Source organism: Orbicella franksi, chromosome 13 (assembly GCF_964199315.1).
Source record: "Orbicella franksi chromosome 13, jaOrbFran1.1, whole genome shotgun sequence".
Taxonomy (NCBI): Eukaryota; Metazoa; Cnidaria; class Anthozoa; order Scleractinia; family Merulinidae; genus Orbicella; species Orbicella franksi.
The window spans coordinates 18897288-18913212 of record NC_138157.1 but is presented as its reverse complement, the minus strand read 5'-3'; the positions used below and the strand labels follow the sequence as shown (position 1 = coordinate 18913212).

General features: G+C 39.7%; 1 protein-coding gene across 3 annotated transcripts in view; it reads left to right on the top strand.

Moving 5' to 3' along the window:
* LOC145466299 (ATP-dependent chromatin remodeler CHD8-like) overlaps positions 1-14923 on the top strand; it is a 33500-nt gene extending 18577 nt beyond the window's left edge. For all 3 annotated transcript variants that reach the window (XM_081450003.1, XM_081450005.1, XM_081450004.1), the window contains 20 exons: positions 185-274; positions 1053-1153; positions 1891-1996; positions 3540-3630; positions 4122-4182; positions 4328-4467; positions 4694-4767; positions 5161-5259; positions 6003-6118; positions 6383-6465; positions 6678-6793; positions 7330-7439; positions 7742-8286; positions 8810-9046; positions 10515-10572; positions 10779-10829; positions 10965-11392; positions 11762-11851; positions 11975-12079; positions 12557-14923. In XM_081450003.1, the coding sequence (XP_081306129.1) occupies positions 185-274; positions 1053-1153; positions 1891-1996; positions 3540-3630; positions 4122-4182; positions 4328-4467; positions 4694-4767; positions 5161-5259; positions 6003-6118; positions 6383-6465; positions 6678-6793; positions 7330-7439; positions 7742-8286; positions 8810-9046; positions 10515-10572; positions 10779-10829; positions 10965-11392; positions 11762-11851; positions 11975-12079; positions 12557-13219 (3364 nt within the window). In that variant the 3' untranslated portion in view covers positions 13220-14923. The remainder of the gene's footprint in view (positions 1-184; positions 275-1052; positions 1154-1890; positions 1997-3539; positions 3631-4121; positions 4183-4327; positions 4468-4693; positions 4768-5160; positions 5260-6002; positions 6119-6382; positions 6466-6677; positions 6794-7329; positions 7440-7741; positions 8287-8809; positions 9047-10514; positions 10573-10778; positions 10830-10964; positions 11393-11761; positions 11852-11974; positions 12080-12556) is intronic.
* Positions 14924-15925: the final 1002 nt, after the last annotated feature.

Genomic DNA, 15925 nt, shown 5'->3' with positions numbered 1-15925 from the left:
CCTTTCCTTTCTACTGAGATTTAGAATTGGAATTAGTTTAATTTTCTCAATTGGAGAAACCTTTCAATTTATGTTTTTCTAAGAGATGTCACCGCAGTTACTGCAATCATGCAGTGCATGGAGCTTATGTCAATGCCATGTTTAACTTTGCCTCACATTTACAAATTTTTTTTTTCTCTGAAAGGATTCTCTTGCGTGTCAAACTGCTTTACTTTCTGAGACATGAAGTGATTGGAAAACTTGGACCCAAGATAAAGGAGGGATGCAATGCAAGGTTTGTTATTGTGAATTCTTTTTCCTTTGATTTGTATGGAGCGCTTGGTAAGCTGGGACTTTGGGGAAAGTGCCTATGTTGTGGTTCAAATTTGGTATTTTCTTATGTTTAGGTGTATGGTAATATAATTATTGTAATGTATATGAAACAAAGGAAGATACCAAGTTGTACCAAGGATAATATTGAACTACCACAGTTACTTTGTATTTTTTTTACATATCATTTTGGTGATGATATATAGTAAATGAAATGTTTTGAAGTACTTGTCAAGCCAAGAGTGATGTTGCCTCTCTATAGCAGAGGGAAACGTTAGGATAGGTTACTACTTTTATTTGCTTCTAGGACCAAAATGTCTCTTATTTGTCTTGTTTACTTAAGAATTTTTTATTTCATGCCAGATGATCTTTTGCAACAAATGGTCACACGATGTCTAAAACAAAGAAACAGCCAAATTTTACTGGTTGAAGTTGCTTTGCTCTGGAGGCTTCACATTCTTTTGCCATCCTACATGGTGGATTTTGTACCATGAGCCTGTTTGTTGCAAAAGGCCCATTATTATTATTATTATTATTATTATTATTATTATTATTATTATTGTTATTGTTATTGTTATTGTTATTATTATTGTTATTATTACATTGTATACCTTACATTGTGTACCTTGCTTGAACATTTCACACTGCTTTGTGCTGCAACTGATGAATTCTGAAACTCTTTTCTCATATCATATTATTTTTCATATCGTATTCAATTTCTATGATTTTTTTTGTTTCTTTAGTGATTTGGACATAATCATCTACCCTCCTGAAGGAGACCCCCCAGCCACCTGGTGGGATGAGGAATGTGATAAATCACTTTTGGTTGGGGTCTACAAGTATGGTGAGTGTTTGTATGTTAGCCAAAAGCCAACCAGAAGCTGAATAATGATGCTAATGAAGTCCTATTTTGATTGTTATACCTTCAGGTGACTATATTTTTGCATTTGGCAACTGTTTTTTTTTTTCTTTTTGTGGTTGCCAAAAGGTGACTAGATGTTTTTTTTCTAACTTGTTGAGAAGCAATATTCAAAATGGAGGGTATGTGCCAATTGACAGCAAAGCAGGCAATGAGCAAGCAAGTGTAGGCAAAATGCAAATAAGGGGGTAACCATGGCAACCTCCCACAGGCCACCTCCCCCTAGCACCTGTCACACTGAATTCTCAGTGGAGAATAATTGTACCTACCTGGACACAAGGGCCCACCATGAACCAAGAAACAGGTGGGAGGGGGCAAACCAAAGGCAAAGCGACAAAGCTATGCAGAGCAAGACCAAGGGCAAAACTGCACAGCAATGGCACAACTATGCATGCCCGTGGCGATCACCTGCTGGCCAACAGCAGATCTCCTAGTTAACTCTGATTATTGATAATCTCATTTAATATATATATCTTTTAAAAGTTTTAGCCCTGGTTAGAAAAGCTTTTTGTGCTTTGAACTGAGACTGAATCGTGCAAAGAGCAATTGATCCCAATTTAGCACTAATTCAGTGGTCGTTGATTTGCAATATCTTTGGTTGTAGGCTTAAGGTTGTCATTAGAAAACCAACCTGCCTCATTATTTGTTCCATTACTTATCAGGTTATGAGCATTACAAGACAATGCGAGCAGATCCCAGCTTGTGTTTCCTGTCAAAAGTTGGTCTTCCAAGCAATATTGCTGGGGAAGCCACTGACCCAGATGATAGGTAAGAGTAATTCCACTATTGAAAGGATGGCTCTTGTTGTTTGAATCCTGCTGTTTTACAGTGTATATCAGAAAAGTGTGAATGGCAGTACTTAGAATTATTTGTGGAATATTTATTAGTGAGGGAAAACCAATAAGGTGTGAGATGAACAGCTGCAAACCCTAATAATCATCATGATGGCTTGTTCTACTGTTTAACTAATCACAGTGCAAGTTATGTTTCAAGGTGAAATCAAAGTGTCAGTGCTTTATGGTTTTCACAAGATATTATTTGGTTAATTTGTTTTTCACTCTGTTCAATTCAAAGTTGTCAGGCAAGATGCACCTGCCAGGGGAAAACATAATTGCTGCGGAGCGAGCGTAGCGAGCGAGCAGCAACATAAACGGGATTTAAGAAGAATATGTAAAAGGGGATCCAAATTCTCGAATTCATCACTTTTTACCAGAATGCATCTTATTTAACCAGAATGCACTGCGCCACTTTTTACCAGAGTGCGTTGCGCCACGAACTACAGGAGGACGCCTTTTCGCGTGGATTCCAGTGAGAGAGATTAGTGGTTGTGTTTTGCTCTGATTTACCTGTAAAACGATGTGAAGGAGATTGTGCCTGCTTTCACAACTCTTGCTTTTGTTCTTAATGCATGCAGTATGTGAAAGTTTGTAAAATCTGGACGATTAATTGTGACATCTTAATTTTAAACTTAGTATGTCATTTCTTAGCAGTCTCGCCTACTTGGCCGAATTCTTAAATGAAGAGAAATCGTCGCTCCCAAAGCTCGCAGAATAATTAAAACAAACGAAAACCATAGAACACGCTAATTTCATATATGCTGCGATCTATTTCTTTTCATCCAAACATGAATTTAAGCTAAAGCTTTAGCATTTTCACACATCGTGATGGACGCGTCCTCGACACAGTCTGTCAACATTCTTGAGACATTTAATGCCTATCAATACAGAATTTATAAGTTAGATTTCTGCTCCTACAACTTCCACATCTTTCGATTTTCGAGATCTGGTAAAGGGGAGATTGATGTGTATCTTTTTATGTTCAAACATGGGTCAGATCACTATGTGCTATTTTCCACGATCCCTTGCCACACCTCGCCATCCATGTGTCATAATGCATGAAGTTGCAGATGAATCACGGCGTAAAATATGTCACTATCAATAGAATGTGCCGCAGCATTATCTTTTAGATACCCCAGTTTAAGTAGTAGTTAGTACAGAGTGAGAGAATTATAAGACAGCTGACTTGAGGAATAGAACTGTATCTTAGTTTCATGAATAAACTAAACTGAAACCTTTTGCTAATCTCAGTAATATTGCAGTCTTGCAGTGAAATCTGCAGCATTTACTACTAAGGGGAAACTTGTTAGCTAACATCCTTGAAATGATGCTGAAACATGTTAGACTACTGAAACACAGGAGGACAATTTCTCAACTGATCAAGGATGCTCTTTACAAAGCTGTTCTGGCCTTTTTTATGTCTGGTTCTAAAAGTGGTGTATGTTGTAGTAGAAAATATTGTTGTCTTTGTTTAGATATGATGATGATGCTAATGATGATCCAGACTATCAACAACCAGCCAGTATGTCCCAGAAAGACGAGGACATGGATGACGAAGACGATAAGGTAACTCTGAGTTTTCTCAATAGTGGAACCTGTTTAACAACAGAAGCAGAACACACATGGGCAACTGCGGCAGGTAGTTTATTGTATGGCAGTAGCTGTTGTGGTGATGATTGATTTTGTAGGGACAAGCTGGCCGATATCTGTAGTTTCACAACCCTGAAGTTGACTAAAAATGTAGGAGATCTTTTGCTCTCTTTCTTCAGAAAAGGAGGAGACTCAAACTCTTTCTCCTAAAATGGCAGGGGTGGTGGTTCACTTCTCTGTTATCCTGGGTTTGAAAACTTACACTGGTGGTGTTAACCATTTGGCATTGCACCAAGTAGTCTACCATTTCTAACTGAGGAAGGGCAAGTGTGCTGTATGCAGAAGTAGAAAATACTTTGTAGTTATTGTTGTAAATTCCATTCATGTTATCAGACGGCTAGATAATGGCAGGGACTCTGATATGCAATGTAAAGAACATCTGTAATTAGTAGCCAAACTCATTTCAGGACACTGTGTCTGCTGTATCTTCGCCTGGTACACCTCGGAAATCAGACAAGAGTTATGAAGGTAAGGGTTTACTCCTTCCTGCTTGTTGTCGAGTTGTTAAAGAAATAGACTGATGTTACCTGGTTAACAAGTTTGACAAAAAAGAAAATCTACTCTGGAGTGTATTTATCTTGATCTTGAGAGAGTTGTTTCTTTTTCTTTGTAGCAGTGGGAGGGGAAGCAAGGGGCACATCAAGTCTAAGGTGGCCTACACCATCAGATTTGAACACAAGGCTCCGAAGAATCATTGCTGGGTATCAAAGAGTAGTGAAGAAACAGGAACTAAAGAAAGCAGCTGCAGAAAAGGTGAGTGTATAATTTCAAACCCTTTCTTTTCCTGTGAACAGTGATAATGCAAAATTGAATGGAGGAGACACACAGAACCTTGCAGTGTATTCTTTAGCAACTTCTGAAAGTAACTGCTACAAAAGGAAACTTAATTGCTTGACGTAAAGTCTTAGGTCATAATCTGTTTGGAAATTAAAGATACACCGTCATGTCATAGTATTGACTGTTTCTAATTGACACACAGGAAAGAGAAAGAAAGGAGAGGTTTGAAGAAGCAGTCAGACAGAAAGAACTGAAGAAAGCAGAAATGGCCCAAAAGTGAGTTTTTGCTTGTCCCCATTATTTACTGAAGTGCCTCTATTTGGACAACCTGAGTTGCGCTACAGAAATTGTATTTGCTTACCTTACATCCCTTTACTCTATGGTATCTCAGCTTGGCAAAATTACTTTTTGCTGGCATTGTCTGTAGGGCACGGAGTTCCTGGTGTTGTGGTCTGGCCTTGTCTCATTGGTTGGTGCTTTACATAGGGGAAACCTCATTGCACCTTTCCCCCTTGAACAGAATTGTCTGAGAAAAAAGTTACTATGACTATTGTGACAAGTGCATGCAAGGAGAGGAGGCAGACTGTGATAGATGGTTTTGTAGAACCCAGAGCTAACACTAATTTAACGATTGTTGCTGAATTTAACTGAAATGTTCTTCTCTAACAGGTGGTCCAAGCGTGAAGAAGTGGATTTCTACCGCACAGTCTCCACTTTTGGTGTGGAGTACAATAAGAAAGACGGTACCTACGACTGGTCACGATTCAGGTGAGTTTGGTAATAGCAACATAGTGTCAGGGTTGTCAAAAGTAGCTGGCTTGCTGGCAAGTATTACTGTCTACTTTATGATCTTAGCTGGTTACTCTGCTAGGCTGTTTGTCTGGTTCTTTAGAAGCAGATGTCAAAATTGCCCACCAACTCCAGTAATAAAGCTACCTTCTCCAAAAGTTTGTGACAACCCTGATTATCCTACCTTACGCATGTCCCTCTGTCACAGTCAGTGATTAAAATTTTTGCTGTTCACATCCTGAATGGAGTGATGACATCACCTTACCTACAATGAGACTGTGAGGAGACCCAAGATATGGTAGACTAAGGGACAGCAGTGCTGTAGATTTGTTAATAGTTAAGTTATCGTTGCCAGTGAAAGCTGCTAATTAAGATTAGTGGTTAATCTGAATGACAAGCTTTTGAAATGCAGGTTGTTAACAAAATTTTAGCTTCCAAGTGGTACCCTCATTCTCCTTCTATGTCGGGTTGCTTTTCATTCCTGTTTGCCATGCAGTGTGACAGGTTGAAAATTAAACCAAGAAATACAGTGTACCCTTACGCTGATTGATGACCTTTCCTGTCACTCAGAATATTATTGTATCCTGGCTTTGTTTCGGTTAGAAATAGGTGAGTCCCATGAACCATCTTTGTATAGAACTTCCATCCTTGTAAAGACATAAAGTGACCCTTCTTGAGTATTAGTTTAAAATGTTCATTGCTTTACTTGGTTTTTCCCTCAGACGCCTAGCACGACTGGACAAGAAGAATGACGAGAGATTGACTGCATACTATATTGACTTCATGGCCATGTGTAGGAGAGTTTGTGGCCAAGCCACTGAAGATGATGCTGGACGAGGTTTGTACATGTACTGCATCATGTAATGGCTTGCTAAGAATGTGTTTGGTAAAAGCCCTTTTTTTTTGCCTGAAGGTGGAGCAGACTTGTAGTTTTAATTAATTTTTGGGTTTAGAGCCTGTGATTAAAATAAGTTGCTGTTCACATCCTGAAAAGTTTGATGAATGCTTCTGTTGTAAATGAGGCTGTGTAAGGTGTTAAAATATTAAAGCTTGTGACTGGCTAGTTAGAGGCTAACAAGATCCGAACTAAATTTAATTACAGGTACAAGTGTGGAAGCTATTTCAGAGGAACGAGCCAGTAGAAGTCTTTACAGGATACAGCTGTTATCAAAGATTCGAGAAGAGGTAGAGTACCGGTATTTTATATTCATAACATTGAACAAAACCACAAAGTTAAGAACAATAGTTTTGGCAGTACAGTTACCATTAACCTCTGAACACTTTATCCCAGTTCAGTTTCAAGAATTGATTAACTACATTAGGAACAATTTAACTGTCTTCAAAGCATTGTTACCCAATCAAATACACTCTCAAGTCTTGGCTAAAAATGTCCACAGGTTTTACCTCATGAGAAGTTGGATGAACGCCTTCAACTGGCCCAGCCATCTCCCAGCTTTCCTGACTGGTGGCAGTGTGGGAAGCACGACAAGGACTTGCTTATTGGTGTGACCAAGTAAGCAAAATTAACAATGATTTGTTTTCTTGACTTAAGCTTACATGTATTGTCACTGCTGCTTTTCCAAGTAGGTATTTTTCTAAAACAGTTCAGGAAGTAAGGTTGCTGGGCAACACGTGAACTTTTGATAATTTTGTTTTTGCTTATCATAAGTCTAGGGCCGAGGGCACCTGATCTGTAGTTTTTGTAGCATAAAGCAACTGTAATGTCTCCTCTAGAAGACTGCTAGTCAACCCCAGGTTGCCCCTAACTTATACAGCCCCATTTGTACAACTTACATGTAGGTAGTGAAAGGTACTGCGAGAGCATAGGATACTACTGCTTTGGCTTGTGCCCTTCAGCTTTTGATTAGCCTTGTCTTGATTCTCTGGCTCAGCCTCTCAAAATTGCTGTTAAAGCACCATTCAGTAAAAAGACTTGCATTTCTGCTGTTGTTGTTTGTTGAACTTAAGGATGCCTGTTGCAGTAGACAAGTTTGTTCAATGATCAGTGTACTGTTCTCCAGCTGATACTAATTTTGATTATTCTTGTAGACATGGCATCAGCAGAACAGATTTCAATCTTCTTAGTGATCCTGAGCTTTCATTTCTGGAAGTTATATCAAAGATGCCATCAAATCCTGGAAGCACACTCATGAATAAAGGTATAGAAAGTGGAAATATGTGATTTAGTTCCCTCTATTTGCTGCTGCTATGAGACTGGAATCAAACACTGGTTAAGTGTCTAGGTTAATGCCTATGTACGTGTGTTTTGCAGTATCTTGGCTCGTTTCTCAACCATCCTCGCAAAGAATGAAATTTTCTGATAGTGTTCATTGTGGTGACAGATATTCTTTGTTTCTGTAGAACTGGACTCAACCCTTAGAATATTGTTATGCATGTAAAAGATAAAATTGCTACACTTCTTAACTATAGTTAAGCAATTGTAATTGCATTGCTTTTTCAGCTCTTGGCGACGAAAAGATGTCCTCTCCTGCGGGAAGTATCAAGACAGAATCATCAGTTCCATTTGATGGCTTCTCCCCTCTGAACAATGATCATGAAGATAGACAAGGAGAAGAAGCCATCAAAAGTTTTTCTCAGCAACTACCCAACATGGATAAGGTGCCAGAAGTCGATGGCCCAGCTTCACCATCACTAGGTGAACGGACAACAACAGTACCATCCGCCACACCAGTGGCACCAACCTTGACATCAGTGAAAACAGAGGTACAAACTCCATTGAGTGAGACATACAGATCTGGATCTCCAGGTGCTGATATGGTCCCTCCCGCTCAGGATCAGAGTATTGTTAAAGAAGACACTGGTCTAGGTGCAGCAGGAGCAGCTGCGGACCCCAAGACTGAGGATATGGAAGATACCAGTAGGCACAGCACTCCCATTCCTGCTCACCTCAATCCAGCGATGAACCAAGATGAGGACTCGCAACTGAGCTTCAACCAGGAGAGCCAGTCAAGTGAGGCTTCCATTTTCTCTGTGAGGTGGCCCAAGGTATGTAGTGCTCTTAGAAATTAAATAAAAAATGCAACCGATGTCAGTTTGAGAGAGTACACTTGGTCCCTTTTTAATTCACGGCGCTCTGAGGAAGGGCTAGCACTTCAGAGCTTGCTGTTGTGGTTAATTTACTGTTTTGAGCTTCAAGTTTATAAAAGCTACATTTAAGTATTTCGCTTGCCTACCAATGCAGCCCAACAGTGTCTTGAGAAACCAGTGACTAATAACTTTGTCCATAATGTTAGTTTGGAGGGGTTAACAGTGTGTGAATATGCTAAGATCGATGTTATTTTTTTGTTTATTCAAGTGGTTTTGTTTATTCAAGGACAACTGGCTTTTTTGACAACCCTGTCACTATAAAGAGAAATTAGCTGTTAGGTTGAATTTTTTCTTGGATAGTAGGGGCTTGAATTTATCCATAATGCCGGTGGTACTAGGAGAAGCTAAACTTCAGAACCGTGGTAACCAAGGGACTGATCATTCTCCACTAAATAATAAACACTTCATTGTCTTTTTACAGGACAAAGTTGTCATCCAACGTTTGGATCAACTCTGTGAGTGTGTATTGAAGGGAGAATGGCCAATTGTAAGCAAGGTGGCAGATGCCTTACTTCAGAATCAGCTGGCAGCCAATTCGCCATTATCTGGAGGCTATCCAGGTCTTGGAGATGTTGATATGGGTTCATTACCACCTGGCTTTGCTGTTGGCGAAGATGGACAACCTGAGGATCCGTCCAAGGCCTTTAAACTCAAAAGGGTAAGTTTTTATTTGTATCAAGAACCTCCTTGGACAGTTAGGCCTTTGTTACAGTTTCACTGTACGGATGTAACAAGTTGATGGTTTTACTGTTGCATTTAGGTTTTTATAACTATCGGAAGAATACGTGAACTGCAACTGCTCTATATCTTGTCCAGTGTATAATTTACCTATGGAAACAGACTGAAAATACGTTCAATGCTGTACACTGTATGGGGTTTAAGACCATTTCGTTACTAGTAATGGCAGGTGTATCATAAATTGTCTCGAAAAATAACCAGAATGCTGTACGGGATATAGCTATTTATCAAATAACTGAGATACTACGCACGCTCTGATTGGTCAATAGAGTCCCTAAACCTATGTTCTATTGTACCGGTAAACCACGGTTCCCGATCTGTGGCAGCTCTAGGCGCTCTAGGCGGAAACTGAGAACTCGGAACTCTAGCGATAACAAATGTAATAAACAGTTTTGCCTTTCACTGGCTGAGATATCAATAACACGACCATCTTTTCATTCAACATATACATGGAAATTTTCAAGGAAAAACAGGACCAGAAGTTGGTCGTCATATGAAGCTTTATCATTTTTTCTACGGAAAAACTTTTACGCCGACTCCGGTTACGCTTGAGATTGAGTTTAAGGACGTTTTAAACGCTTATTTCGGTGCTTTCCACGGTCTGTGGAGGACGAAGTCAGCTGGGCTTGACCGATCAATTTGGGTTGTCAAAAAAGCAGGGAAAAGATTTCTTTCTATCAGAAATTTTGAGTTTAAACTCAGTGCATGCATGCGTAACACGATAAATGAATTTGATTTCCATAAGCTTTGCTTTCAAGCAATAGTTTTCATTTAGCAAAATACAGAGAGAAACACGGACTTCATTTGGAAGCAGCGTTTCTGTTACTAACCTTTATTCCATTCGCAAAACTTTTGAAAGTTACCGTTAAACACTGCGTTGAATCACTTCGCCAAGCCGACATGAAGTTTGGACTACTTGCACACTTTTCGTACAGCCTTTTACTCTCGTGATGACCGATTCCACCTAGGAATCCCTGCATTTCCCCGTCAGAATGCTTTTTCGTCGCTTTTCTCGGCCGATTTCGTGTCCGGGGCGGAGTCTGTGCTTTCATTCTTTCAGTCGCTGTGATTGGTTTGTCATCTCATGAATTTGATGAGAACAAGCAACTTGATCGCGAAAGTGCATTAACAAGCTTTTCTCGTGTTCTCCCAACATCCCAAGTGGTTTATTGCGCCAGTAAACCTATAGAAAGAGTGGTCTATTGCTTAAATAGACTATTGGTTTTTCTCTTTCGAGAACATTCTGACTACACTCCTCGACAACCTGCGAGGATAAAGATGTTAGTTTTTGTTCATCCTATTGGTGAGGTAACCTTCATGACCAATAAAATTACTTCATCCCTTGACTTACTTATGCTGTTTTTTTTGTTTTTTGTTTTTTTTTTCAGCTTGATGGTTTAAAGCTTACTTTCAAGAAGAACAGACGGAAGAGAAAGAAAGATGCAGGTACGTGCCGGAAAAGAACATTTCGTCGTTTTACCCAAGGGGTGATAAAATTTTCGCCATTTCTTCAACATAGCTACTTGTACAATCTAGTAAGGGATAACTACCAAGACCATTATTGAACCAACATACATGTAGCTGTTATATTACCACTTACATATACGTGACGCATCCAGGAACTAAACTATTTCTTTTGGTTTTTGCTACAGAGATGGGTGAAGGTCTTGCAGAAGATGGAGGGTCAGTTCACAAAGAACCAGGTAAGAATTGACTTAAAGAATTTAGAGGGAGTTAAGAAGTACTCTCCTTGTTCTGTACTCGACATGACGTAAGCTTGCACATTGGTTTGGAAATCTTTTATTTCATTTGTATTAATTATATGTGGATTTTCGTAGGTCACCGAAAAATGCTTGCCCGAGTTGATGGAGAATGGAATGAAGCCATGATGAACATGGAAGTACCAGGTCATGACTTCAGATGGGATCCTGCCATGGGCATGAAACCTCCGAGGAAGAAGAGAGTGTCGAAAAAAGAAAAAGGCGAAAAGCCCGAAAAGCCACCTTCTGGGAAGAAGCGAGGGAGGAAACCTAAAACCGATGAGCTCGGATCTGCGGGCAGATTGGCTGACACTGGTGGTGCAGTGGTTCCATCTGATGGGGCTGCCCTGGAATGGACTGGCTTTTCTCTTCCAAATAGAATGGAGGGAGGTGTGAATCAGGTGCCTGTGATAGAAGAAGTGTCTGCTGGTCATGCGAGAACTGTCCTTGCAAAGTCACCCCATGAAAGTGGAACAAATCCTGCTTTTCCAGCTTTTTCAGATGAAGTAGGTTTATCTGTGTTAAGGTTGTGTGAAGTCTTGATTTTCACCTCGTCAATAAAGACACACGCAGCTCTTTCAACAAGTGCTTAATTTTTGTTTAATACTAATTTCTACTTGTGTCTGCCATTCGTTGTTAACTCAAATGATGGTTCAATCTGCTTGTTGATGTGACGTTGATTGCGAGCTAAGTCTTCCTTTTTATTCTGTCAAAAATCACTGCTTCCCTTGCAGCTTGGCGTGTTGCAGTAAGTTGCTAATTTTTGTACACAAAATAAAAAGTTTTAGGCTGAGAAATCCACAAACCTGTATGTTCGCTTGTAATTTTCAAGAGCTTTAACCAGTTCTACTAAGAACTTCTTTTTTCGTGTTTAGTTCAAGAATTCAAGAATGGAAGGGGAGTCACGTGGCACAAGTGGACAAGAGGAACATGTTGCCGTTATTGATAGAGAAACGGGAAGAAAGGTTTGTATATTTCTGTGTTTTTCTTGTTTTTCTCCGTGACCCTATCAGTCCTCAAGCGTGGGTTATTCTCATTAGAGTCGGACAAAAGACACTCTCATGATGATAAATTGTTTTTCCTTTTAGTTGGTAGGAAATGTAGCACCAACGCTTTCTAATCTTGTGGACTGGCTCCAGCAAAACAGCAGTTATGATGTCGCTGAAGAGTCTACAGCATTTGTCCGTAGCAAGGTATGTTAACTGTAGGTTCGGGAAAACGTGTAATAACATTTGGAGCTCAGTCACGGTATTTTGGCCACCAACAAAATAACCTTTAATTGAAAAAAAAAATGGAAATAGTGGTTTACTAAGATTGAAAAACACCGAAGGGACAATAACACAACGTAAAGGAACAAACATGGTTAAGGATGGAGAAGATTCACGCGGATTACAAACGACGAATTTGAGAAAAAAAAAAGTAGGCTAAACTTTTCAAGATGCGTAAACCGTAACGTGGCCATGTGATAGTTCAAGCTTCAAGGGACACTTTCCTTGGAGAGGTGTAATGTTCCTCTATAAATTATTTTAAAAAATAACACAGTCGTAGACTTGTACACAGAAACACGGCAAAGCAGACAAGTAACTTCAACCTCCGTGAAGTGAAAGTGAATCGATGTGGTAAACTGGACCCGTTTGACGGTATTGCATTGTACTCATTGTTCATTTCAGGGTATTTTACCCCCTTCCCTGGTGAGCAGACTGTCTCACGGTGCAAAACAGTCGAATCCTACCACGCCCACAGCTGCTGGACCACAAACTTCACACCATTTATACGGATCGTACAATGAGATGAATTATGGTACTGCGGTGTCTAAGTCTCAGTTTGATTCATCATCACTCTCGACGTCATTGACATCAACCGCTACCTCCAGCACTCACAGTGAACCCACCCGGGCTTCGTTCTCATATGACTCGTCCCAGTTTGGGAATTTTCCGCATGCCATGCCTTTTGGCCCATTTGGTCACATGCCTTATTACGCGTCGTATGGAATGGGCATGCCAGCAAATTCCCAGGGAACCACTTCGTTCGGCGAGAATGCTTCGTCAAAACCGGCACAATCACCAGTCAGCCCTAACCCGTCCGCTTCACAGGTCATGTTCAATAACTCTTATTCGTCACTGTATGCGGGACAGCAGCCTGGGAATGGACTGCAGGGTTACGCACCTGCTATGGCATCAAATGCTTTTTCGTTTCCACTTTTGAACAATGGTAATCTTGCGTCGTCGCCCCTGTCGTCTAAAGGCGATTTCTTACCAGACAGCGCAAGCCATGGTTCTTCGAGTATTGGGAGTGATATTTCATCGCAAGGCAGTCCAGACAATGATTGCTGATGGCAAGATACTTGAGTAGCTCTTGCCAGCAGTTTAACATATTCAAAGGCTAAGCCAATGGTTAGATAATAGAGATTGAGAGCCTAACCTTAATATTGACTTAAGCTATTTCTTAAATTTGCTTAAAATACTAGCGGTAGTAAAGGGGAATGCATTTATATCTTTAGTAAAGTGTCGGTATATGTAGTCACTAGTGGACGATAGACAAAGCTCTCTTGCATAAATTCAGCTAAACATTTGTTTTGTTTTTAAGCATGGGCTGGTTTTGGAGCTTTTTACACTCGAATATTGTACGTGACTATCGTTTGCTGTCAAATAACTGCACTAAAAACCAAGAAATTTGCGTTTATGGCCAACTCGATAGAGAGAAGCCGTCGAGAATTGTTGAATTCTGAATCCAAAACTGAAACGGCTTCTCTTTTTTTTTTCGGAGATCCTTCCTGATGCAATATTTGCAGAAATTATTATCTACCTTCAGTGCATTCGCTTTTCTTTGCTTGTTTGTTTGTTTGTTTGTTTGTTTTTTGTTTTGGATTCTTGGTCAAGAGAGGGCTTTCTAATCCATATACTTATTCTTATATACATATGCATGATTTATATAAATATATAATATACAAACTTGCTACGCCTTTGGGCATTGTACATTGAATCGACTTAGACAATAATTTTTATAATGACAATCCTTTGTTCTATAAAACCGGACATCAGTTTATTGGTCTCCTCGTCTACAGTGAAAGAAAAAAATAATCGAAGACTCGAAGATTCTGCCATTGGTGCAAAAATTAATATATTGCAGCAGACCTGCTATTTATTTTGTGATCAGAATATTTGCACAAACTTCTAGACAACGTTTTGTACCTTTTTATCGACACGTCTGCTCCTGGTAAACATTCTGAAACAATCAATTCAATTCAATCAAGCTATCATTGAGGACAACAGAAACTTATTTATTATTATGAATCTCCTCGAAGCTGCATCAACCGTACTTATAATGTCTTACAAATGCAGTAAATATCAGGTTAACCTTTTTGTCGCTGGGAAAATGCACAGTCGTTCGTTTTCTTTTCGTTTTTTTTCTTTTTCTTGGGGTGCTCTGAGTGTTAATTACTTACAGTTATACATTAGTGGGTGTGTGCCTCCAATATATCAGGCTTTTTTTGTTTGCACCCCTTGCCGTCTTCTCTAGGAACAGGGTTTCATTATGTTAATTATACTTTGTATATATGACTCCTGGGAGCTATTGATTTTTAGGCAGCTTCCTTCACGCTTCCCCAACTAATAAGCCAACGTTTGAGGACGAAACTCTTTTTACAGAGGTGTCATTGTGTATCGCTTGGTTAATCTCGAGGCGGTTTCAGTGTGGAGTGTAGAATCGTTTCTGCTAGGAGATTGATTCAAGGGACAGCTTACAAATGGGGGAAATGTGTAAGAGGCGTAGATTTACAAACTTCTTGTCTTCGTATTGTGGCCTGTTACTAGTGTAGAAGGAGTTAGATCTTAAGGGGAATGTTTCTGGAGTCAGTACATTGTAGGCCACTTTTTGCTATGACTGTGTATTTATTCTTGTGATATGAAATGAATCTCGAATTGACTGAGTTAATTTTGATATAAACTTGTCTGTATTTAATGGACTGTATTTATTAATTTGAATGAAAATTTTTACAAATATTTTTAATAAATCTCTGCTGCTCTGGTGTCTCTTAACGAGTCTTGGCTGAAGTCTTGTTTTCTTTTGTTTGTTTGTTTGGTGTTCTCGTTTTGAAGATCTTCACAACGATCACATTATAGGCTATGTTCGAGTAGCCATTTGCCTCTGTTTCAAAGCGAGTCCTCGGGCAAAACTTGTTACACGAAAATAAGTTCGATCTGCTTGAGAACGAACGTGCTGTTATAATGGTTTGGTTCGCGGACTCGTTTTCGCGCAGACAAATGTACTACCGGACCTATTACTAAATGTCTTCCACATCGAATACTACCTAGACCTTCCAGAATGACCGTGGAAGGGAAATGGGTACGACTGCAAGTTCCTACAGAAATTCGTTTTTCGTATGGAAGAATCAGAGTATTCTGTTTTAGTTCAAGCAATCGAAGGCAAAATCAACTGTTTTCAACGCATATTCCAACCCATGGTAAACATGTCGCCCACAATGGCTACGAGGCGAGCCGTTTTAGATTGGTTTTAGATTTGATTTGATTTGATTGGTTTCACAAAAGCCATAGTTCCAAAGACATCAAATTTTGAAGCGGATCCAAACCTTGCATACGTTATTCCCTCACATCTTTGGAACGAACCGGAGTAGACTGTAAATTCAGAGAAAATTTATGGGTTTCGTTGATGCACGTGATGAATTTGATCACCCTAAAAATGTATCCCGATCGGGATCGTACCAAAGGAGACCAAAGGAGAGTTCATTGATTTTGTGAGGTCGGGCTGGAGGTTCGAACTCTAGTCTGAATTTCGAAACAGCATTTCGAGAGAGATCGAGAGACGCGATTTCTGTTTTACCTCTATGACCAAAAAATTGAGATATTATTTCTCCCTTACCTGAATACCATGCCAATAAATTAAAGCTGTACCTGAAGTTATTAAATTGTCATCGAAACCTTACTTCTAGTCAAACTAACCGGAGTGTTTATCGGGGCATTGCTAATTAAGCTAACCAGGGCTTGAAGAAATTCAACACTTAAATTCGAAGCTCGAAACTT